The sequence below is a fragment of the Zootoca vivipara genome, chromosome 3 (genome assembly GCF_963506605.1).
Source record: "Zootoca vivipara chromosome 3, rZooViv1.1, whole genome shotgun sequence".
Lineage (NCBI taxonomy): Eukaryota > Metazoa > Chordata > Lepidosauria > Squamata > Lacertidae > Zootoca > Zootoca vivipara.
The window spans coordinates 75,260,905-75,286,015 of NC_083278.1; the positions used below are offsets into that span (position 1 = coordinate 75,260,905).

Sequence of the window (25,111 nt, forward strand, 5' to 3'; positions counted from 1 at the left end):
TTCTCTCCCCTGCCTGGCAAGGTTCCCCCAAAAGAAGACCTTTTGTGCATTTAACAGCGGCGTGATCAGAAGCCCAACAAACAACAGGCGTGCCCCACTTCAACCAGTGCGGCGACGAGGAAAGCCTCTCCTGCTGGTTTTCTGCCTGCGGAAGACGCAGGAGCCCCGACAGAAGCGGGGAGAGAGCGGCAAGCCTACCAGCCAGTTGCGCGCGGGGGCGTGTACGCGCGTGCATACACATACATATATGCATCTGTCTCCTTTCCCTGCTAACTGGGCTTCCCTCGATAACGAGCCACGCTTGTCCCTCTCGCTCGCTGCCTCTGCACGTCGACATGCAGCTCTTCTCTGCGCCGGGCGGGCCCGTCCTCCCCCGCGCACGGTATGGAGGAGGGAGAGGCCGCGGGAACGCGCGCGCGCACGCCTTGATTGCTTGCCTGGCTGCGCGCGCGAGCCGCCAGAGGGCGGCGCTGCGCCTCAGGTTTCCTTTGCAGAGGGAGCCAGCCGGCTGCAGCATCACCTGCAGTAGCGGGGGAGCCGCCGAGGAGCTCCTCCCCCGCTGCCCCTGTTAATCACAGCTCCCCCCTTCTCCCCTCCACGCACTCGCGCGGAAGGGAACTGAGGCTGGGCTGCCCATCTGCTGCAGAGAGAAAAGCGGCGCCGGCTGGGCTCCGGGCGGTCCCGTCTCACTTTCCTTTCCCCTCCACCACCAGCTCGGCGTGGGAGCCTCTTCTTGCTCAGTTGGCAGCCCTTCTCCCTCCTTCCCCGGCGGCAGTGCCGCCTCCTGCTACTGCCGTCGCACCACCTGCCGACCCCGGGCAACGGAGGCGGCAGCAGCAGCAGCAGCGCCCGGGAGGCGAGCGAGAGCGGCGGCGCAGCGCTATGGCTGAAGCGGGCGAAGGCGAGGACGAGATCCAGTTCCTGCGAACTGTAAGCACCTCGCTTGCCTTGCCTTTCCCCCCTCGCCTCAGTGCGGACGGCGGCGTATTGTTGGTGCTGCTGGTGGGACGCCGGGGAGGGGGCAGACTTTGTGTCCGGCGGCGGGAGGGCGTCGAGGCGGGAGCCTCGTGGGGCAGCGACGGGGGCGGGGGGAGAACGGTGGGGTCCGGCGGGAGGGAGGACCCACCGACAGGCGTTTCGCGAGTAGACAAGCTTTGCGTGACGAGCATCCCGAGTACCTGAGGGGGCCCCCTCCCCTCGCGCCTGTCTCGGAGGTGGGAGGGGGCTGTGGCGGGAACCGGCTGAGGGGTTTCGCCCGGCTCACCTGTGCCTGGGGTGGGTGGGTGGGGGTGTCGTCTCGGGGCAGTTTTTCAGCAAATGAACCTGCCGCAGCACATGCGTTCTGCCGGGTGGGGTGGGATGTTTCGTGGGAAGTTTAATAAATGACAAGTCTGTGGGTTCGGGAATGAGAAATAGCCCCGGTTGACCGCCCCCTTTCCTAGAAGAGGAGCAGTACGCTGAGGAGACGGCTCGGGTGGCCGTGGAAAGGTGCCCCACCGACCTATGTGTGGGCCTGGCGGGGTGGCGAGCAGGGTGCTGTTCGGGGCGGATGGGGAGCAAGGTTCACCCCCCCTCCCCGAGCTTACTCTGCGGTGACGAGGGAATGAGTCGCAGTCAGGCGCTTTTGGTGTGTTTGTCTCTTCTCTTTCTTTCTCTCCCCCCCCCCACTCACCCCTTGGGCATGAGGAACCCTCCCCTTGGGTATGATCTACTGCTAGCAAGTGATCAGGGGCAGGTTATGGGGACTCCCGAGTGAATACCCTTCTCTCTCCCCCCCCCCCGCCCAGCCCACACTCGTTCCTCCCTCCCTCTGATCTGGTTCTGGGTACTGCAGATATGCCACCGAGCAACGTTGCTCAGCCAGAAAGCTGCAACAGTATTATTTCCTGGCAAAAGCAAGCGAGAGGGGCGGGCGGGAGGGAGCGAGGGATGGACTGGAGAGGCATCCAGCTCTTGTCTCTGAAGAATTGTTAGTGATCATGTGTTGGTGGCAGCAGCCCATGTTCTTAAATTGAAAGCATTTCAAACTGCTGAACCATTACTTTCCTGTATATGGTCTTGTGTTAAGACTGCAGTTATGGGGTTTTTTTGGGGGGGGGGAATAGGTCTCTGGATAATAACTGTTTTTGCTAAGATGTCCCAAGTGATTTTTAGGCAAACAAGCCTAAGCAAGGCTTTTGCAAATGCATTTATATAGTTCTGGGAATAACCTGATTTAGTACTGGATATTTACAGACAATGGAAAGGGTGTGATGTTGCATTGGTTTCATTTTTATATAATCTGGTTGGTATTGAAAAGAGTGGCATACATGAAACTGTGAAAAATAAGGAGAAACAAACCATGCCACTGATATTTTGTTTTGGCTGTCACATTGCTACAGAAATTAGAGGTGCTGATTTGGAAATTTTTGTTTTGCTATATCCTCATTGAGGGATTCCTTGCACGCCTGTCTGTAAATGAATATTTATGTTCCAGCATCATCAGTTTAGTTATTATGAATGTTAACAGTGCAAAAATAAAACAAGAAACTTTTCCTTTTCTAAACATGTCTGTTTATAAGATACTAGATGAAAGCTCAGTAATCAAAAACAAATAACGGATTTACGTAGGTGATGCTGTTTTATTCCCCACTGTTCTCATTGGCCCAAATATTCTGGAAGGCTTATGCAATTACAGGTTTGTTGCAGGTTTAAACCTGAGTGAAAACCATGGAGTTGAATACTTAACAGGGAGACACTAGTAACGTGCATGCTTATGTCTATAGACATATAAAGTAATGTTCAAGCAACAGCGCTTGACAGCAAAAGCGCATTACGTAAAACCACTCTTCTGGTTATATGTGTTGAGCTGGAACTAAAGATCTGGAAATCCCAGCCAGGGATTATCTTTTTAAAATCCTCAGAATGTTTCATTGGTAACATTAATGACCTTCAAGGGGACAAATACAAGCAGTAGGAAGATTTTAATGTAGGATTCCCAGAGGCCTGTGCAAAATGTGAATTCCTAATAGAAAACGAGGGCTCCCTTTGTTCCCTTCTTTAATCTCACAATTTATTTGTTTGTGCCATGGATCAGTTTAACTACAGCACGAAAAAAACATTTGTTGTGCCATGATGCTCTAGTAGTATTAAAATGGCACGTAGCAGCACTGCAATGGCATAAACACATTTTTCTATGACGTAGATCCTATTGTATAATTTTTCAAACTGTTCCAGATGCATTTTTTTTATACCTTCAGCATAGTTATGGTTAATGATCCTGGGTTTAAATGCCATCTCACCTGTTGATTCACTGTGTGGCTTTGGATGTGTCCCAAACTGCAGTCTCTTCTTTGCAGAAGAAGACGGGTGGAGCTTGCAGGCCTAGGAATGGCAATGGCTTGTTCTTGTGATGCTAAACCATGGTTCAAGCATTACATCAAAACATGTCAGTGATAAGGGTTTTCCAGAATTTTTGAATCTGATTTTTTTTGGGGGGGACTGGGGATTCTCCAAAAATTCTCCAGGGAAAATACCTGGAATTATTGGTTCTCAAACTCCCCCCCCTCCCCATGACCACCTGAAAATGGCTGAGAGTCTTGGTGGACAACTTAATGTTTTTTCTGCCTGCCATAGCAATTGTAGTTCCATAGAAGCCAATGTGTAAATACAATATAAATAATAAATAAAACAAGCAATCAAAACAAAATTAGAAATCAGTATGAATATTCTGTGTGATGGATGTGCCCATCTTCAGCCACAAATCCACAGACACATCATGGAATACTGGAATGAAAGTTGTGGGCCACTGGTGGCCCATGGATCAGTGTTTGGGAATCCCTGCCCTAAATGGATGGAAATCTCATTTAACAAGCTCATTGGACTACTTAGCAGACAAAACTAAAAAGTACACCCTGCTAATCTTCTGCTCCGTATAAACATATCTGGAGGGTTGTCTGGAGAGCCGGACATATTTGGACTGAAACATTTGAGGGGGAAATTCAGAAAAGCCTCCATGTCAAAAGGATAAAATGGTGTCATGATGTAACAGGTCATACATGGGATGTTTATATTCCAATATTAATTGACATATGCCCTGTATTTTGCTTATGATTATAAACTATCACTTGTGAATAAATCTTACGAATAAAAATGTGTTAGCTTGAGTTGCAGTGAAATAGTTCTAATTTAGATCATTGTAATTTATATTTTATAGGACTATCATTTTTAGAATGTTCTGAAATGACGGAGGCTACAAGATTATATAGAAGTGGATTCTATTGAAATAAATGGGACAGTCTATTCAGCAATAACATCCATCCTAAGCATGCTTTTTCTATACTCTTTTTTCTACATTATAAACATTTCTACTCATAAGTTTTTTGTTTTTTTTAGTGTGCTTGCTTGGTATGCTTTTGAACATGATTGCAGGAAGCCATGTCTTATATAAACTGGCTGCCTGAATTTTATAATAATGTGTTCTCTCATTCTTAAAGCAGAGGCTTTCCCATTTTTGACATGTTTTGGAAACATGATTCGAATGGCTATATCTGTATGGAGTTTTTTTTATGCTTATACATTGTAAATTTCCATTCATCAGTAAGGTGTAACTTGGAGGCTGCAATCCTGGAGCCCATCAAATTTAGTGGAGTTTGCTTTTGAGTAGACATAGAACTGCACTATATACTGTATTCCTTTTAATTTGTTGAATAGCTGAGTTTCTTTTGATAATGGAAGTACAGGGGAGGGAAATGATACTCTAGCCCCCACAGCATCCAAAGATTTGTTTTCTCATAGCAGAATGCAGGATTCACATCTAGCATACTTATACAAAACAACAACAAAACCCCTTCCTCAACTAATAAAAAGCAGGCAATGTCCTCCAATAATTAAATGTAAGATTTATGTTGTTGCTTTCCGTTTTGTAAAATTAAACGATTAGTGGTAGGTATATATTTCTATTGGTATGAGGTAGTGAAGTTCTGCTACATATGAAAAACTGCCTACAGGCTAATTTACAAGCAAAGCTTGTGCTTGTGGGTACTTATTATTCTCTAAATGTAACCTTCTGGAAAATACTGCACAAATCTTTGGAAAGACCCTCAAGCTGCCAATATAGTGTGCCCTTTACTGTGACACTGCTGAAGGGATTATCTATGTGGTTTATCTGATGATCTCCTAGTACAGCAATGCTGGAGAAAGTGAACTGTGCGTGCCTCCTAAGGTGCATTTTACTTTCATTCCGGTCATGTGAAAGATAAATCTAAATTGTTTCTTTATATATTGCTGAAGTTTAAATATCAGACTGTAGTCCAGAGAGTTGGGTCATCTTAAACTGTTACTGATTTAAAAAATTAAAATAACTGGGTTTGCCACTTGGTAAATAGTGTGTCCAACTTAGCTTGTGCAGTAGAAAAGAAAAAAATGTATGTCATTAGCTGAGAAACTGCTATGACCTCATAGGATCCTTATTTATTTATTCCTGCTTGCGGGTTCATGTAAGAATTTGAAAATTAGGGTTCATTAAAAAGCAAAACAAAAACACCTCTAGCTGTGTTAACCTTAACTTTCATCCAGTTTTCTGGGGTGAAAAACTTTTCATTGTGCACTTTTCATACAGGTACACCTAGAAGTTAGTCATTCTAGTACAGGGGTAGGCAACCTAAGGCCCGTGGGCCGGATCTGGCCCACTTGCCTTCTCAATTCGGCCCACAGACGGTCCGGAAATCAGCGTTTTTACATGAGCAGAATGTGTCCTTTTATTAAAAATGCATCTCTGGGTTATTTGTGGGGCATAGGAATCCGTTCATTTCCCCCCCAAAAAATATAGTCTGGCCCCCCACAAGGTCTGAGGGACAGTGGGCCGCCCCACAGCTGAAAAAGGTTGCTGACCCCTGTTCTAGTACATTGTCCCAAGCTGTCACCTGAACTATGTCTGCAAATTTTAGCCAGTTACCACTTACCACCTTCCTTCTGGAAGCCAAAAACCTGAGGAACAACATACGTGTACTGGAGAAATGCATTGATTTTTTGCATTGGGATGTGTTTATTACCCCCAGCAGTCCATGGAGGAGTGTGTCTTAGTTCACAGTATTTTCATAATATGTTTTATTTTAAATATAGTTTTGGTTGTTTGTAATTGTTTGTATCTGAAAACAAAAGCCATGGCTTATTCAAGGAAGAGAAATTGTATGGGTGGGTTGTTGAAGAAACAATGGTGCTGATGGCTAGCCATTAGCCCCTCAATGGAAGTCATCAACCAGGCACAAGGCTCTTCCAGGCCCACTGAGGTTGCCAGGGTAACAGAGAGGCGTGATGTCACCACAGGAAGAGAGCCACATACTGGCTGGCTGGAGAAGCTGTTACAGAGAGAGAGAGAGACAAGGGGATGATGCTTAGGATGTCTCCGAATCCAGTGCTGCACTGCTGGGAAGGACAAGCCCTTCTCAGGATGTAAACCAGGGGTCAGCAGACTTTTTCAGCAGGGGGCTGGTCCACTGTCCCTCAGACCTTGTGGGGGTCCAGACTGTATTTTGAAAATAAAAATGAACAAATTCATATGTCCCACAAATAACCCAGAGATGCATTTTAAATGAAAGGACACATTTTACTCATGTAAAAATACACTGATTCCCGGACAATCCACGAGCCGGATTTAGAAGGCGGTTGGGCCGGATCCGGCCCCTGGGCCTTAGTTTGCATACCCATGATGTAAACTCTCCCTTCATAATACTTGGGTGTAAATATGTGAGAATAAGCCGTATTTCTAAGACACTGCAGACTCTGCTGCACCTCATTTCCCACAAGGGAACAAAAACTCTGCTTAAGTGCCAAGATCCCTGGGATCTCTTGCTACTGCTTGGCAGATATTGGGGAGGCCTGTAGCAATGTAATGTGATTGAGAAGAGACATGGCAAACTTCAGCTGCAATATTGGGGTGGGGAAATGAAATATTCAGATAAATTGTATTGAGACAGAATATGGAAGGTGATGTAGGTTGCTGAGGGAGATCCCTGGAAGTTGGACAGGGATGCCTTCCAGAAGCAGATACCATTGATGTCGCCTCTGCCTGATTTTGGAGGGTTCCCCCTACCTTTTCACAATAGCGCTCTGCATTCAGTAGTGTCCCTGACCTTCAGTGAAGTCTCCCACATTCCCTCCTCTGAATGCCTCTGCGATTTCTTTCTACATCTCAAAACCACGCTCAACATTTTGGCCAGTGGGTAATAGTTCCCAGTACAGTTTGGCCAGTGGGTAATAGTTCCCAGTACTTTTTTTGGCCTGGCGTTTTGGCACCCAAGTGTGATTCTGTGGAATATTTTTTTCCCTTTTAAGTTTTCTATTTTATCAGACTTTGTGACGTTTTTTTGGACATTCAAGGCAGTGCCATTCCCAATCAGCCCTTCTCTCTGTATATTATCATTCCCACAAGAGATTTCTCTGTTGATTTGTAGGGGCAAACTGCTGCCAGCAATGTAGCAGCCTGTGTGGGGGACCTGTAGTGGATGCCAATTTGCTACTGAGCCAAGCTCGAGGAATTGGTTACTTGAGAGGCAAACTTTACCCTTCTATATCCAGTAGGAGAGCCCCTAGACTACCAGAAATCTGCTCCACACTAACTCTGAGCAGGGACTTCATTGTGGCTGTTTGGTGAAACTGCATCCCTGTTAAGATAGGACTTGTGCTCACCATTTGTACTTTCCAGGAACAATTGAAGACCTTGTTTCTGCAAGCTTTCTCAGCTGCGTTTGGTGGTATTTTGCATTGTTTTTAAACCTATTTTTCATTTTCTCTTATTTCTTTAAAGCTATTTGTAATTGTTTTTATGTAAGTTGCCTTGAGGCTGGTATGGAAAGTGATTCATAAATTAATAAAATAATGATGTTTATGTTTTTGAACCCTAATTTTTTATTCATTTGTTTTGTAGACCTTCCTTGCTTCACCAATTAAACAAACATGGTAGCTAATTCCCTATATTTATGTATTTATACTGTTTCTTCAATCACTTAAAAATATTACTGGTGGGGAGGATGAATCCCAGTAGGCTAGAATTCAGTAAATGCCCATACCATTGTGATACATTTTATGTACTTTAAAAAGTTTATTATAGCTACTACTGACTGGAGAAGAACTACACAGCATATAGGTGAGAAGATTTACGGTATATTCCCTGGTGACTAGAGGCATCTGTGTTTGTAAACTCTCTAATCCTGTATGATAATACTGCATCTAATTTTCAAATCTTCAGGAACTGACAGGGAAGATTTATTGTTGGTGTACATGTTTGTTTGTGTAAGAAAGCTTTTAACTTTTTGGTTTACAAGTTTAAGTGCATGTAGTCTAGAGGTGACTTCTTTTAAGTGGAGCAATGATGGGAGATTGAGGTTAAAAACAAGTCCATTTCAGGCATTGGATCTACTTGTATTCAAATAATATGGGGAGCAGGAGCCATGCTGTCTTTCTGGAACGATAGGGCAGTATGGGTGCAGCCTCCAATTACAAATTCAGTGAAGATCAGCTGAGGGTCCTTTGCCAGGAAGCATCCAATCCACCAGCATCTTGGCTGGAAGGGAAAGAAAAATCAGCTGCTTCAGGAGTGTATTCCTTCCTCAAACTCCAGAGCCTTGGAACTACCAGGGAGGACAACAATTAAGGGTTTCAAAGTTCATTGTAGGAAGAAACTTAAATGTTGATGATACTGAAATAGGCTGTAATTAAAGGGAATGAAAGGGAAAATAAGAACCATCTTAAGTATAGCATTCATTTGCACTTTTCTATAAATAGCTGTTTGTTTACAGGCAAATAACTGATTTCTTTGAGGTCAGTGTTGTTCTTTAATGATCTACTTCCACGTTCACAGAAGTGGTGGTTAACGTTTCAGTGAAACACTTGCAGCAGCCGTTGTTCAGCTGGTGTGTTTAACATTTAATAAGTTTGCAATTGCTTTGATCAGGACCTACTTTATGATTTATGGTAGATCTTATTGAAAGGAAGCCAACATTACAGTTCTTGTTAAGGATATGAACTTCATGATATTCTGGTGGATTAAAGGTATTCAACAGTGCAGTTTTATGCATGTTTGTTTACAAGTAAGTTCCCTGATGTTCAAAGCCACTTACCTCCTAGTCAAGTGCATTGGATTGCAGATAATGGATGGCTTTCAAACAGAATTTTAGTATGGAATCACCATGCCTCATTTGCTCATATGTTACAAATGTTCCACATGATGCCACCCATTTGTAATCCTCTTGTGTTTTCTTAGTACTGCTTCCCTCATTTTTCTTACCACAGCAAGTCCAACTTTTCTGAGGTCAGAGTTGCATAATCTCCATATGCATAGAAAGTCTTAGCGCTAGTCTTCTGCCTTTTTTAGGAGGCATTGTTTGGTAGGACAACCTATTACAGATCAGTACACATTTACAGTGAGCACCATTTTATAACCATATTTTTTTTAATTTAAAAACCCCTAAATTTCTTTGTGGTTGACTTTTAGAAAAATAGTGCTATCATGTAATTTTTTAAAAAAATATTAGGTATTTCAAAACAGGTACTTTTTGTGGGGCAAGTGGTCCTTGTGCATGCAAACTTTTTGCAGCATTTACATGACATGGCTGGCCTCAAAATGCCAGGCTGCATTCCTTCCCATTCCCATTTAATCTAGATTTACCTTTTCCAGGAAAAATCCAGTAAGTAAAAACCCACTGCAACTGTTTGTAATATTTGTCTGAAAACACCCAAACAAACAAAAATCCCCTTCTCAGTTGCCAAGTTTAACAATAAATTATTGTTCCATGAGGCATCCCAAAGTGATTTACAACATACAGGCATGATGCAGAGTTGCATATATGTTGTTGGCATCCATCTGTCTTGAGAGACAATGGAAGAGTAATGTCAAACCACTGGAGAGTTACAGCACCTGCTGTGGCTGTAGAGACCAATACGGGAGAGACATGTTTTATTGCAGCTGGGGCAGATGAAGGCATCCAGTTTTGCTACTACATATGCACCATAGTGGGTTCTCTCTCTCTCTCTCTCTGCTCCTCCCAGTGGTCATTTCTTCTTTGGTCACTGCTGTGGATACACACCTTGACCGTTTCCAGGCACTGTAGTTGTTGCGTCCCATGAGGAAACCTGAAATGATTTACAACATACATGCATGATACAGAGTTGTATATATTAGAACAGTTTAAAACAACAACAGTACATACATAAAATCTGCTGATATCATAATGCCATTATACAAATATATGACCAAATTTGGAATGCTGTGTTCAATTCTGGTTGTCTCACCTCAAAATTGATATTGTAGAGTTGGGAAAGGTTCAGTATATGTCAACCAAAATGATCAATAGAACAACTTCCCTATGAAGAAAGATTACAGCATTTGGGGCTTTTTACTTTAGAGAAAAGGGAAGTAAGAGGTGAAAAGGGAAGTAAGAGGTGACATGTTAGAAGTTCATAGAATTATGCATTGCATGGAGAAGATAACACTAGAAGAAGTGGGCAGCCAATGAAGTTGGATGTTGGCAGGTAAAAACACTTGTTCACACAACACATACATAGTTCAACTATGGAACTCAATCCCAATGGTGTGACGGCAACCAACTTGGATGACTGAGCTGGATAGGTCAGTTGGTAGAGCATGAGATTCTTAACCCCAGGGTTGCTCAGAATTTTTTATTCCTAATCCTGCTCAGATGCTGTATGCCCACTTGTGTGGATGGAAAATTGTATGATGAACATCTAGGGAAAGTCAATTGCAAATTTACAAAGTACTGAGATAAGCAATAGAGAACAGATTGGCAGGTGGGTCTGTTATGCCTTCTTCTCTGGGAGATGGGAATGCTTAGCAGAGTTTGATCACCTATGTCCTTCACTACAACTTAGTGAATCTCCCCCCATTTTTTTGTCAGCTAAAGCTGACTTCCATGTTTTCTGTATAGTATTTTAACATATTTGCAACCCTGCAAATATTTTCCCACACCTCTCAGTGTATTTTCTCATCACTTTCCTTATTGCAAAAAGTCTAATCTTTTGTTGTAGTGAGTTTCTTGCTCCAGAGCTCCAAACCAGCTTTAATTGTGCAACCTGAATTTGCCAGTACTGTATATGATTGAATCCCACTCAGAAATAGTGACAGTCTGTAAGTGCCCTTGGGCACAGTGGAACAAACAAATCACAAATCTTTCTACTTTTGATGTCTCTCGTTAAGAGACCTTGCTTGCTGCTCCCAGAAAATGCATTTGTTTTCAGTCAAAAGCTGGCTTTTCATAGGGTTGTTATATAGATACTTTATAATAAGCTGTGTTTATCAATGTGTTTCATATGCACTAGTAAAGTGGAATAGGCTACAGTTACCTTAATCATGTGTTTTAGCAAGAATTCACTGATTTAGTCTAAAACAATATTATCTACAGTCTATTTTAAAACTATATTGCAGTATTATGTGTAACTTACATAGTGTTAAGAAAATGAATGGCCATTTAGTACATCTAAAGGCCATTTAGTACATCTATTATATCTCCCTAGTAGGCAAGGAGGACTATTAGGTAACTTTGTATGTACATATTTCAGGGCCAAAATAGTTAACATCCCCCCCCTCTCCACTGTAGGAGGAGGGCATGTCCATTTTTGATTGTCACACCAGTGCTAGAGGACAGGCTGTTTGACGTGTTTCTCCATGTCATTTCTCTGATAGAAATATTCTACTCAAAAACAATTAGCCCTGCTGGGGTAAATGATTGCTCACTTGCTGTCTCTCTCCAGGACTAAGAGCATTTCTCTGTGTTTGTGTTTCTGAGGGGATTTCTCTGAGTAAATAGTGGAGTACTTGATAGCTACCAAAAGTGGACTCATTGATTTGCTGCTTCCAAATGTGTGCATGTGTCTAAAGATCCAAGTATGGATCTCTCACATCTGTTTGGTTTTTCACTTTGGTATCTCCAATTGACTGAACTTTTTGTTGCAAATGTCAAGTGACCACCTACCACTTGCTAGAACTTCATGAGCTCAATAATAAAATCCTATCTTGAAAGCTGGCTGGGCTACTCTGTGTGTGTGTGTGAGAGAGAGAGAGAGAGGGGGGGGTTACTGCTTCTAAAAGACAAAATGATTGGCATACAGCAGACCTTTACAGCATATGATCCAACATGTTGCACACAGCGTACCAGTCTTATGCCGTGCCAAGCACTTGACTCTGGTAGGAAAAACAGAATGTCTACTGTGGTCTCTAGTACCTTGCTGGTGGAATGTTTTTGGCTTGGTGAATTACAAATTGTGCACCACACCATTTAAACATACAAAATTTTCAGTTATGAGATGCCTGCAACATTTATGCTTCCCTATCCTTTTTTTTTAATCCCATCAGCTCCAGCTAGCATGGCCATTGGTCAGGGTTGATAAAAATTGGCCTACAACATCTGGAGTGCCACAGGTTCCCCACTTCTTCTCTGCATTGACTGGTGGCAGCTCTCCAGCATTTCAGAAAAGGCAAAGTGCAAACAATGTGAAGCAAAGTCTTAGGGTCAAGCATATTCAGACTAGAAACAACGAACGGAATGATTGAGTGAATGAATGTATGAATATATATAATGAATATGTTACAAAGTCACATTTTTTCTGCGTTAAGGCCACTTCAGAGCTTAGGAAGGAGCAAAACAGAAAGAAAGCTTTCTCCATTTTGGTCAGTTGTGTGTATCTTATATTTATTGAGTAGAATCGTATTTTGCTTTTCAGACTGCAGTTCTCAAAGTGGCTTGCAGGATAACAAACAACAGATGCTCTAAGAACCATGCACTTAAAACACACACACAAAACAGGTCCTGTAGAGCAGGAGCACTCACAGGGCAGTTGGTGTTAGGTGGCCCTGTGGTGGAAGAATATGTCGTCCAGCTTGAACAGGGAGGTGCCTGGTGCCGTCTTCATCCTCCACTGTATTAAGAGTAACACGTGTTTTCTAATTGTGCTACAACATTGCATAACAAACAGTGTGGGTGACTGAAATATTGAAATTGAAATGTATGTACGGTGAATGTTTATGAAAACACACTTGAGAGTTTTATCTTCGAGTTTTCCTATCTGAGGTGGGAAGACAACATTTGCTTCCTTTTAAGGAGTCTAATTACATGTAGGACACACAGGCATGTAACAAAGCCTCAACAACTTCTGCTGTGCTGTTGATGATGTTCTAGAAAAGTAATCACAATTTTGGGACACAGTGATATTTGGAGAAATTGGGGGGGGGGGCTGTAGGGAAAGGATTAAGCATCCCTCTCCCTGCTATTGTTTTGCTCTAAAAAGGTAGTCTCCTCAGGGTGCTTTTCACAAATGGAGAATGTTAGGGTTTCATCATATATATTTGTGTGTCAGGTTTGCTCCTTAAATTTTACAGAATGCATCTTACCATCTTTGTTTTAAAGCTTATTTAATTTGCCTCTGAATAAAATAAAGCACAAACCTCAACTATTCCCTCCCCGCCTCAAGATTTGCACTTGTAGATTTCATTCGCAGAAGGTACCTATTGATAATGAAGTCTCAGTGTGATCAAAGCATCGTAAATAGAGGAAATATAGTTGAGCTATTTATTCAGCTGACTTCCATGGATTGAAGAGATGGGCTTTTGCCATGCGAAGCTAGATAATACAGAATTAAATGTCACTTTTCATTATGGAAGTAAGAAACAAAAGTGGAAAACATGCACATACTGTACAAATTATGTGTGATATAAAGTGTAAATTTCTCCATCCTCTCCCCCCTCCCCCGTTACTCAGCAGTGGCACAGTTTACATTGCATTCTAAAATATTGGACAATACAGGCCTACTTTGAGAACTTAAGAACTATGCTGGATCAGACCAAAGGCACATCTAGTTCAGCATCCTGCCCCACAGTGGCCAGCCTGGTGCTCATGGGCAGCCTGCAAGCCTGCTATGAGCACAATGGCATTCTCCCCACAATTGATACCCAATGGAGGCAGTACTTACTCCTACTGAGCAACACCACAAAGAAGCAGCAGTCAGATCTTAACACAAGTACATGTACCATACGAGCAAAAATTACCATTTTATAAGGCAACCAGCCGGATAGGATTATGGCTGGACATTCATAAATGTCAGGATTCAAGCCCACAGTTCGTCTAGAAGAGAATCTGGGACCTCAAATGTGTCAGATGGGGATTCATTGTCTGCATCACAAAGCAGCTTTAGCCGAGGAAGGAGGCTGTCAGGCAGGGGTCAGCAAACTTTTTCAGCAGGGGGCTGGTCCACTGTCCCTCAGACCTTGTGGGGGACCGGACTATATTTTTTTGGGAAAAAATGAATGAATTCCTATGCCCCACAAATAACCCAGAGATGCATTTTAAATAAAAGGACACATTCTACTCATGTAAAAACATGCTGATTCACGGACTGTCCACGGGCCGGATTTAGAAGGCGATTGGGCTGCATCCGGCCCCTGGGCCTTAGTTTGGGGACCCCTGCTGTAGGGGGTCTGGTCTCAGCAGAACAATAGGTCAGTGTAGGCCATGCAATACTTTCTCTGCTCTAGCCAGGCTTGTGCAGTTGTCAGGGTGACAGAGAGGCAGTGTTACAGTAATTTTACCTACTTTTGATAGTAGCAGTTCACATTTCAATAAATGAGTACCCACTGAGCATGCTTATCTTTTTTGGGCTGTTTTGGAGTTTCCCCCACAGATTTTGCCCCCTCAATATTGGTGTGTGTGTGTGTGTGTGTGTGTGTGTGTGTGTGTGTGTGTGTGTGTGTGCTGACTGACTCCATCTACAAAAGCAGAAGCTTCTGCTGAAGGGGTCAGAGTTGCTGGAAACTGCAGGAGGAAAGAGATCAAAGCTCATCAACGTTCATGGAGGATAAGGCTATCAGTGGCTACTAGCTATGGTGACATGCTCTGTCTCCACGGTCGGAGGCAGTAATGTTTCTGAACGCAGGTTGCTGGAAACTGCTTAGGTCTTGCTTGCGGGTTTCCCACAGACATATGGTTTGCTACTGTGAGAACAGGATGCTGGACTAGATGGGCCATTGGTCTGATCCAGCAGGCTCTTCTTAGGTTCTGAAAAGACTTGCTTATGCGAAAGTGTTTCAAGCAGCCACTGAAAAGATTACAATGAAGGCACCTGCCTGATTTCAACAGGCAGGGAGTTCCAAAAAGTGTAGGCACTGCCACACAAAAGACTTGATTTCTTACAAGTGCAGAACGAGCATCATGTGGCTTCTCCAGCAGTGCCAGTTCCACAGATTGAAATGTTTAAGTGGGCACATATGAGGAAGGCAATCTTGTAAGTAAATGGTTTAAAGGTGTTAATTAAGTAAACTGGTTCCAAGCTGTTTAGTATGCATGTTAGAGTCTGGTTTTCGGTATTGCCCAAGATGTGTGCTACCAGTACAAAAACCAACAGGTCCATGAAATCCTTAAACTGAAAAGGCTGGGTGAGGAAAGCTTTGTTGGGTGGGGTGTAGTTTTGTCCAGGTTCTATAGACTAAGTCCAGAAGAACTGAGAGTAATTAATAATATGCTTGAACCTATAATTATCAGAATGGAAACACTGCATTACATTATACACTTTTGGGCTGAGATGCAGAACAGCCAGTAGTATGGATGTTTTCTGGGCTCCCTCCCTTATGCTTTAGCAATTCTCAGTGTTAAGCTGGCAGACTGAATTAATTTGGTTTCGAGTTGGTGTCAAAAAAAAGCAAGATGAGAAAGTGAGAGCGGCTGTGACAATAATGTTTTTTTTATTTTTTTGGCGGGGGGCAGGCACTTCTTTCACCCATTGAGGGGCTTTTTAGCATTGTGTTTGAATGTGGCCTGTATGTTACTACTTAAATTTATGAAAAAACACATTTATAGAAATTAAAACCATTTTATGGAAAAATGTTCTATCCAGAATGCTGAATATGTATTATTATGAACTGTAAACTGCAAAGAGAAGTACAAACATGGGTTATTACTCTGAGATTTATATTTCTCTTAGTGCTCCTGAGCACTCCCACTACTGGTTTTTTAAAGATAGGTTCACATGAAATTACTCCTCTTTGATGAGCTTTTCTCAAACCAGCTTGTGATTTGCAATCAGAAGCCATGGTTCTTTTGTAGCAGAAGTAGTTCAGGCAGCTTTTGTGTAGAAGCTGCTGGTGGTTTGTATTATTATTATTATTATTATTAATCCAAGGATCATGGGGTGGTTTACAATATAAAAGCACGAAAATACATGCCATAGTAACAAACAAAACCAATACCGCTCCCTCTCCGAAGTTTAAAAGGCTATAGATTTTTTAATTAGCCTAAGACCTGGGAGAAGAGGAATGTTTCTGCCTAGTGCCTGAATGTATGTAATGAAGGTGCCAGATGAGCCTCCCTGGGAAGAGCAGGGAGCCACCACAGAAAAGGCCCGTTCTCATGTTTGTATGCAGATGACTGCTTCACTGCCTTGGAGATCAGCATGGGGGGGGGGGGGAAATCATTGGGCGAAGACATTGCTGCCCACAACTTTAAATACTTGCTTTCTCTTTTTCACAACCTAAAAGAGTCAGTTATTAAGTCAGACTGAATTTGATACTATTTGCTTTTTTGGTTTATTATTCCAGGCAGCATCCCTCTAATAAATCTTCACTAAGGCCAACATCAGCTGAATTCAGCTGCAATGCAGAAGCAAGCATTAGCTCGTGCAAATTCTGCTGCTTTTCTGTTTTGCAGTAAGGAATCACTAGTGAATTAAAGATTTTGAGTTTCTCACGTCCAGACTTTATTCTGTCTGATGGGGTTGAATGAAAACTGGCCTGCAGTGGGATATTGCTTTAGTTACAAAAATGTGTGTTTACAGGTGTTTTATCCACCTCTCCCCTGGCTTAAAAGAAAACTAGTACTGGGATTTTAAGTTGATATTACGAATAAAGAAATGGGAGATAGCCGGTGTATATATGTGTGTGGGGGGGGGGGAGAGCTTCAAATCAAATAAGATCTGTATTTGGCTTTGAGAGCTTGCTTTTATTGAATATTTGATGAAACAGACTGCAGATCACTGCAGTACAGTACCAGCTGAATCACTGCTGGCAGTCTTGAGTAGGCTGCCTTTTTTGGGGATTGCAGCAGTTGAAATTCTGGTGAGATCTAGAGTGGGAGAGGGAAATAAGCATTAAATAGTAAAAGGAATAAAATGACCCCTTTAGAATTCGGCCTCCCCCAGAGCAGCACATGAGAAACCCTGCTATTTCATTAAATGTCTTAAAGCAGGCTAGGATTTGACTTGGGGTGATGAGCTCAGTACATAATAATGGCTCAAACTAGCATATAACAAAAACTTAGTTCAATCTACTAGTGAAATGGGAGTAAGCTCTGAAGTATAGCACTATTACGCAAGAGCCCTGCTGCTTGGGATAATTTAATGCTATAACATATTTGACAGCCATTATTTTCCTTCCCTCCCCCTTCTCTCTCCAGGACAGGTATGCAGCAATTTAACAGCTGCCTCTCTGTTCCACTCTGTTCCCTCAATATTTGTGATGTGTGGCCTGGATTTAACAACTGTATCTGGGGTGGAAAATTTAATAACTATGTGGGATGAAAGGAGCTAGGTGGAGAGCTGCACTTCTCAGAGGTTCAAGATTTTTAATTTGTGGTTTTATTATTCATTGTTGTATTAAATGGATGTATTTTGTGATTTTGCAGTCTTGCTGAACACAGGCAAAGGAAAGCGGCTTTTCCATTGTACACAATGTTGAGGTTGAATTTGGCTCATTCTAGATGGCTTCATTTTGGGGTTGGTGAATGCTTTCTGTGATTTTAGCACCACATATTTGTGGGGGGTTGTTTGTGTGAAAGAAGTTGCTTGGGTGAAATAAGGAAGTTGTCGCTTCAGTGGGAAATCCTTGTTGGAGCATTGTTTCTACTAAAATGCATTGTACAAAATTCAAATGATACCCATAATTCTGCTCAGATTTCTGTTTTCCTTGTGAGAGTAGTAATAGAAAGAGTGTTGGGAACTGAAAACATGTGTCCTCAAGCTATCTCATTGGTAAATGAGAAAACAAAACAAACTCTTGATCATTCGCAAACCATAGCGAGATCAACAAAATAAAGGTTGCCATTACAAATGAGTGCAGAATATTTTATTGTGGCTCCATCTTTGCCAAGTGCTCTTAGTGCTTCAGTTGATGACCTTGGGGCATTGTGCTCTGCTATAATTCATATTTTGCGGTTGTAAAGTGCAGTATCAATTGTATTTATGGTGTCTGCTACCCAGAAATGTGTATGAAATTAAACCGCTCTCATGTATTTTTGTGTGTTCTTAATTGTACAAAGGCTTGTACAGCATCCCTTCTGGAAAAAAACCCTACCCTACATATGTGCCAAACTGTAGCTGTGTTCTAGAAGTCAGGGAGACCAGGGTCCCTGGCTGCCCATACAGAGCCTACGCTTGTACAATATGCTGCATGCTTAAAGTACCTAGTGGGACCAGCTGGCATGCTCCCATTTTCCCATGCATTGTTTGGTAGTAGGGGAAGGGTTGTAAGTCAGTGGAAGAGCATATGCTTTGGATGCAAAGATCCTGGTATGGCTGGTAAAATCTCCAACCTGCAACCCTAGAGAAGAACAAGCAATAAGTGTTGACAGTACTTAGATAGCGGGACAATTTATTTGATCCTGTATTAGGCAGATTCCTGTTCGCATGAATAACAGCATTCCTTCATGGTTCTGTGTTTGGTTTGCAAATGTGCATTCAGAACCATTGCCCATTAACTGCTTACCTGTTTGGCTTAACACATGTGGGTTTTATCTCTTGCCAAGTATAGTACTTAGTACAGAGTAGTGGATGAAATTAGAGGCTATAATAGGATGTGTTTCTTGCTTTTGTGCGTGGACCCCGAAGTACCAAACTATCACATACGTTTGAAGCCCACTGTACTAAACTTTAGTAATGATGATGGAGGGCAGAGAAGTGTGTCTGTAGCCATGTGGGGTAGCACAAAAGGGTTATTTTGCTGGAGATAGGAGGGAGAGCTGTGAGATAGGAGGGAGAGTTGTTAAGAGATTCAGGGTTAACTTATAATGAAACATTTTATTATTTAAAATATTTCTTAACCACCTTCATAGGAAGATTCCATACATAAGAATAAAACATAAGAAGAAGAAGAAAAAGAGCCCAACTGCATTAGACCAAAGGCCCATCATCTAGCCCAGCATCCTGTTCTCACAAAATCCAACCAGATGCCTATGGGAACCCTGCAAGCAGGAAATGAGCAGAACACCACTCTCCCCCTTCATGTTCCCAAGCAACTGGTATTCAGAAGCACACTGCCTCCAACAGTGGAGGTAGTATGCAACTCTCATGGCTAATAACCTTATCTATGTACAACATTGTGCACAACACTTGTTTTGCAATCTTTGCGATATTGGAATGGGGAAACTGCATTGTTCCTGAAACAAAATATTGCACTCTTTGATGCATTAGGATTAAAAGTATCTTATATAAAATGTTGCACTGAGTGCTGGATAAAAACAATACTTCAATAATAGATGCACTAGGTCGGGTAAAGACTTTTGGCACTCAATCAGCAACTGGGTAATAATTGTGTACTTATTGCACAGGGAAGCAATAGTCTGGAAAGACTCCCGAGGTAACTTAATAGCTTTGCCATCTTATACCCACTATTATCTAAACAGTGTTTAAAAAGAACAAGAGCTCTTCTGGACAGCTTCCAGGCTGTCAAATAGAAAAGACATTATCTACATATGCTGTGAAATGTTATCTCAGTTGTTAAGTGAACTTTCCATGACAGTGGTGTGTTAGAAGTCAGAATGACTAATGAGAGAGAATCCCGAAGCAACAACAAAAGGTAATAGAATAATCGTCTGTTGAAGGTGCTTTGAATGTCATTCACAAGGAAAAGAAGGTAGCAAGCGTCTGATAAAAGGCAAGCTGAATTCTGTATCACCAATCCAAAATATGTCATAGTGGCACAAACGTTTTCTAAAATAGTACTTAATAGCACTCAGTAAATTAAATTGTTGAAAGTGGTCTTGATTAAAATCTTGTGGGGGACAAGAAAAGATATAGAGAGAAGAGTGTTACTTTGTACCATGTGTTTACACTAACTAGTAGCCTACATAACAGCTGATGCTACTGCATGAAAGATGTTGGGCTACCATAGAAATGATTTTTTAAAAATTTTTTGATTGGTTTCAGGAGAATCATAATCTGCTGTTACTACTTACAGTACAGTTTATGATCATCTTAACAGAAGGGTGAGAAATTAAGTGGCACTGTAGGGGTTTTGTATCCTTCCCTTGCAATGACTGTACCACTTATTTGGACATCATGATGCCCATAGTCTGTGATCTAGATTAGAGGTGATTCACCATGATCTGTGTTGACCTCGAATCAGTGCACTCAAAAGCTGGAAAAACAACAATAACCATTTGATAAAAAATTTAGGTTGCAGTTATATCATGACCTGACACTTGCATATTAATATATCAATTTAAATTCTGACACATGGAAAGAATTAGGTGGGCTTTTGGTAGTTTTCATAGTGCTAGTTGAGGAGCATGTAACAGCAGACATGCTATAAGTAAAAGAAATAAATTTTGCAATTCCACTTTTTTTTTAGATTGCTTTATTTTAAGTTAACTAACATTTAGCTCGTTGCTCGGTCCCAGCTCCTGCCAACCTAGCAGTTCGAAAGCATGTCAAAGTGAAGGAAGATAAATAGGTACCACTACAATGGGAAGGTAAACGGTGTTTCCCGTGTGCTGCTCTGGTTTGCCAGAAGCGGCTTTGTCATGCTGGCCACCTGGAAGCTCTACGCAGGCTCCCTCGACCAATAAAGCGAGGTGAGCGCCGCAACCCCAGAGTCAGTCACGACTGGACCTATTGGTCAGGGGTCCCTTTACCTTTACTAACATTTAGCTAAGATGGAGGAGTTGGAGCTTTTGTATTATAGAATGCTTAATTTTTCAGCAGCATTTAGAAAGGAGCTTGTCTCAATAGTTTATGACATTGGGGCAGATGAAAAGGTGATTACAGACAAATTTTTAATTCTGTCAGGCTTGTTAACTGATTTAAAAAGCATGACAAATAAATGACCTTGCTTTCTTTATTGCATAATGACAAGGATAAGGATTAACTTTCACATGTGCATATTTGGGTTTGAAAGTCCTCCTTCGAGGACATGCCATAATATTTATTGCCATAGAACATTTTAGATATCCCATAATCTAAGATTCTTATGAATTATGACTGATAAAATATAAACTGGAAGTTGCTGCCCTGACCCTATTCACATGTAAGTTTTGTAACATGATAAACTGCTGAAAAGCTGAACTACACTGTCGGGCTGTGCGATAAATCACCATACCATTGAATACCTGTTTTGAAATAACATTCTGATAAGTGTTTCAACAAGGTAAGCAAAAGGTGGACACTTAACAGTTTCCCAGGGGGTAGCTCAGCTGACTGGATACTTTACAGATACTTTGCAGATACTGTACTTTGCAGGCATGGTGTCTCCAGCTTTGTTTTCCCTCCTAACCAATAAGAAATGATGATAAGCCCTCACACAAACCAGCAAACTCTTTCAGCTTCACCAGTATCCTTCCACTTAGGTAAAGGGACCCCTGACCATCACGTCCTGTCGCGGACGACTCTGGGGTTGCGGTGCTCATCTCACTTTACTGGCCAAGGGAGCTGGTGTACAGCTTCCGGGCCATGTGGCCAGCATGACTAAACCACTTCTGGCAAACCAGAGCAGCGCACGGAAACACTGTTTACCTTCCTGCCGGAGCGGTACCTATCTATCTACTTGCACTTTGACATGCTTTTGAACTGCTAGGTTGGCAGGAGCAGGGACTGAGCAATGAGAGCTCACCCCGCTGCGGGGATTCGAACTGCCGACCTTCTGATCAGCAAGTCCTAGACTCTGTGGGATCAGCTAATTATGCAGAGTCTGCTAACAGTCCAGGAGGGACCCCCCCCCCCAAGGTTAGACAATCAAAGATCCACCAGCAAAGTAAAGAAAGAATGAATGTAAACAAAGAACTGGAAAGGTCTTCTTTCTTTTCTCACACTCACCCCCACCCATAAAAAAAACAGTAGGAAGAGTTTTTATTTTTATTTTCTGGTGGTGGTGATGTTGGATCCCCCTAAATAGCTTTCCTCTGTATCAAAAAGGAAGAGTTAAAAAAAATTATTTAAAGAGACTATCTTTTGGCTTGTTACCGCGGGGAGGTACGATGGGACCCTCTGCTGCTGTGGGGATACATGGCAAAGCCCTCTGCTGAGGGGAACTGTGGTGCACCCTCCACCACTGTGTGCATGTGTGTGGGTACAGCGGAACCCTCTGCTGCTGTGGGGAAGTGTGATGCACCCTTCGCTGCCACGGGGAGGTACGGCAGGACCTCTGCCGCCGTGAGGAGGCTCGGTAAGGTCCTCCGTTGCAGTAGATATATATTGATATATATTGAGATATTGTGATAATTCAGCTGGTGATATAGCATGATGTTGAAAATCAGATATTGCCCAGACCTACTACACTGATGCATGTTTCCATGAAGTGGTTGCAGCAGGTTTGGGTTCAACTTTTTAAAATTGAGGTAGTGAGCCACAAGCTAGTGGTGAGTGGAGACATAGCCAAAAATGGGTGGGATGTGGCATTTATAGTTTATATTTTTATACACATGTGTAAAGTAAGTCCTAAAGGTTTGGGTGCCTGCTGCCTTCTGTTTTGGCTTGCTTTGCAATGGGGAACCATGTGCATGTCCTGTGCAGATATATAGTTGCACGATCCCGTCATTTGCCATGATGAAGTTTGTTGCACAAAGTGTTCTACTATTGGCTGTGCAAATTTGCAGAAGAACACAACTTAATTAGTATTCTGCTCATGCTTCTTTGGATCCAACCTGTCAGGGATGCTGGTGGCTACCCTCGAGTAACGACGCTCCAGACCGTCGTGTCTTTAAGGCTTTTATTGGTGCCTACTTATTTACAGTGAAAGAGATAGAGGAAACATGACTGTTCAGTCTTCATCAGAATCTCGCAATGGCGCTTTCCGGCTATGCGCCCAGCAAGGTAGTTTGGGGACCCCAAAGCGCCGTCCCTTGCTCCTACAGGAGCTGGCACACCTCAAATCTGGTGTTGGGGGAAAAGGGCGCCTGTCCGATGCTCCGCCGCTGGCCATTTCCTGTATAGGAGCTCTAGGCTGCAGTCGCAGCTCTTGGATGCTGCTGGAGCCCTGTACTGACTTGCTCACTTCCTCCTGCCCTTCACTGGACCCGCTGCTGCAGCTCTGACTGGTTGAGGAGCTGGACTTTATGATGGGGGGCTGTTCTCTGTAACTCTGCCCCCTTACACAACCCAATTTATTTAAGGAGGGTATCAGACATGGAGTGGGGTAAATAATGAAATGTTTTGGTGTTGGAATTAATGTCTTGGTAAAGCATTCATTGTAAAAGTAAGTTCATGACCTAATGTAGTGCTTTATGCTCTCCTAGAATTCTGCAGGCAGCTGTGCTTTGATTAGTTGGCTCACATTTTGAAGATTTTCTTTAGAATTATAACAGCCAAGTTCTTGTATTCTGAAATGGAAACATGAGATCCAGATGACTGTTCTATTCAGTGTCCTTTTCCTTTAGAAAAAAAAAAGATTACTTGCTCAGTTATCTGCAGTACTAACCTTTTCAGTCCAATAAAGCTCTGTCATTAGACAAAGTACATGGAAGAGAAGTGCATCTCTATCACTAGCACACAGAAGAAAATGCTGCCCTGGGAATTTTCCTTCGTCCGTGGTGTGAGTTGTGAATAAGTCAAATAACGTAACTGGCATTAAAAGAAAGGTGATGGTTTGTCACTGAATCATGAAGAGAGAGTCTCAGATTGATATAGGATACTCCTGCCTGTGGGAGCAATTTAGGACCCAAGCCAAACTCACTAAGCACTGCAGTTATGCTAGTTTGATTAAAATGGCCATAGATACCGTATCCGCTGCTGCTTCATGAAATCAAACAAATTATAGGGATTTAGTTGGGTCTTTTAATCACAATAATTTGATTGTGCACTTCCAGTTTTATTAGAAATTGTGACTGTGCCAAAAACAATAATTTTATTCCAGTTGTCTCACTCCAGCATGCTAATGCTACCCTATGTGCATTTTCAAAGTGTTAAGAGTTCTACATCACTGTAAGTTAATCAACAATAGCTTTGGCTACAGCTATATAGATTATATACTGTATCACACATGCCTTTCTCCCATTTTGACACAGCCCTACCACCTTGACTTGCAGAATGAATCTCTTACAGTAGCTTCGTCTCCCCTGCTTCATAGAAGCCAAAGGTTACATAATAAGGCAAGGGGCCTTTAGCCAGCCAGCCAGCTCTTCCTACGGAGGCATAGCCTACCATACCTCAGGCCTGGTCGCATAAGGCTTCATTTGTCTCTGTCCGGGCTGAGTGCCCGGATGGTGTAGGGACCCAGGTGGCACTGTGGGTTAAACCACAGAGCCTAGGGCTTGCTGATCAGAAGGTCGGCGGTTCAAATCCCTGCGACAGGGTGAGCTCCTGTTGCTTGGTCCTAGCTCCTGCCAACCTAGCAGTTCAAAAGCACGTCAAAGTGCAAATAGATAAATAGGGAAGATAAACGGCGTTTCTGTGTGCTGCTCTGGTTTGTCAGAAGCTGCTTTGTCATGCTAGCCACATGACCTGGAAGCTGTACGCTGGCTCCCTCAGCCAATAACGCGAGATGAGCGTGCAACCCCAGAGTCAGTCACGACTGGACCTAATGGTCAGGGGTCCCTTTACCTTTACCACTGTGACAACGTCTTTTGTAGGTATTGAAACAGGGTCCATTGGAGCTGTCCAAGGTACTTGTGTTCTTTGCATGACTGAGATTTGAGAGTAAACGCTGCCTGCTTCCCTCAAACACCTGTAGAATTGGACAGCCCCTCTCCCAAAAAACACCAAATACCCCACCCACTGGCAATATGGATATATGAATGACGGGTGATGTTTGCATTTGCATTAGCAATATTTTCAGAATGTTCACATACTGGGTGGAGGAGGCAGGGAAGCACTCAAGACCACAACACCAGTTTTACGAAGTTATTAAGAATAGAAAAGATGGTAAGAGGAA

General features: G+C 42.7%; 1 protein-coding gene across 4 annotated transcripts in view; it reads left to right on the top strand.

Moving 5' to 3' along the window:
* Nucleotides 1-581: 581 nt before the first annotated feature.
* Nucleotides 582-25,111, top strand: part of RYR2 (ryanodine receptor 2) — a 252,654-nt gene continuing 228,124 nt past the window's right edge. For all 4 annotated transcript variants that reach the window (XM_060272866.1, XM_060272867.1, XM_060272868.1 and 1 more), the window contains exon 1: nt 582-930. In XM_060272866.1, coding sequence (XP_060128849.1) covers nt 883-930 — 48 coding nt within the window. In that variant the 5' untranslated portion in view covers nt 582-882. The remainder of the gene's footprint in view (nt 931-25,111) is intronic.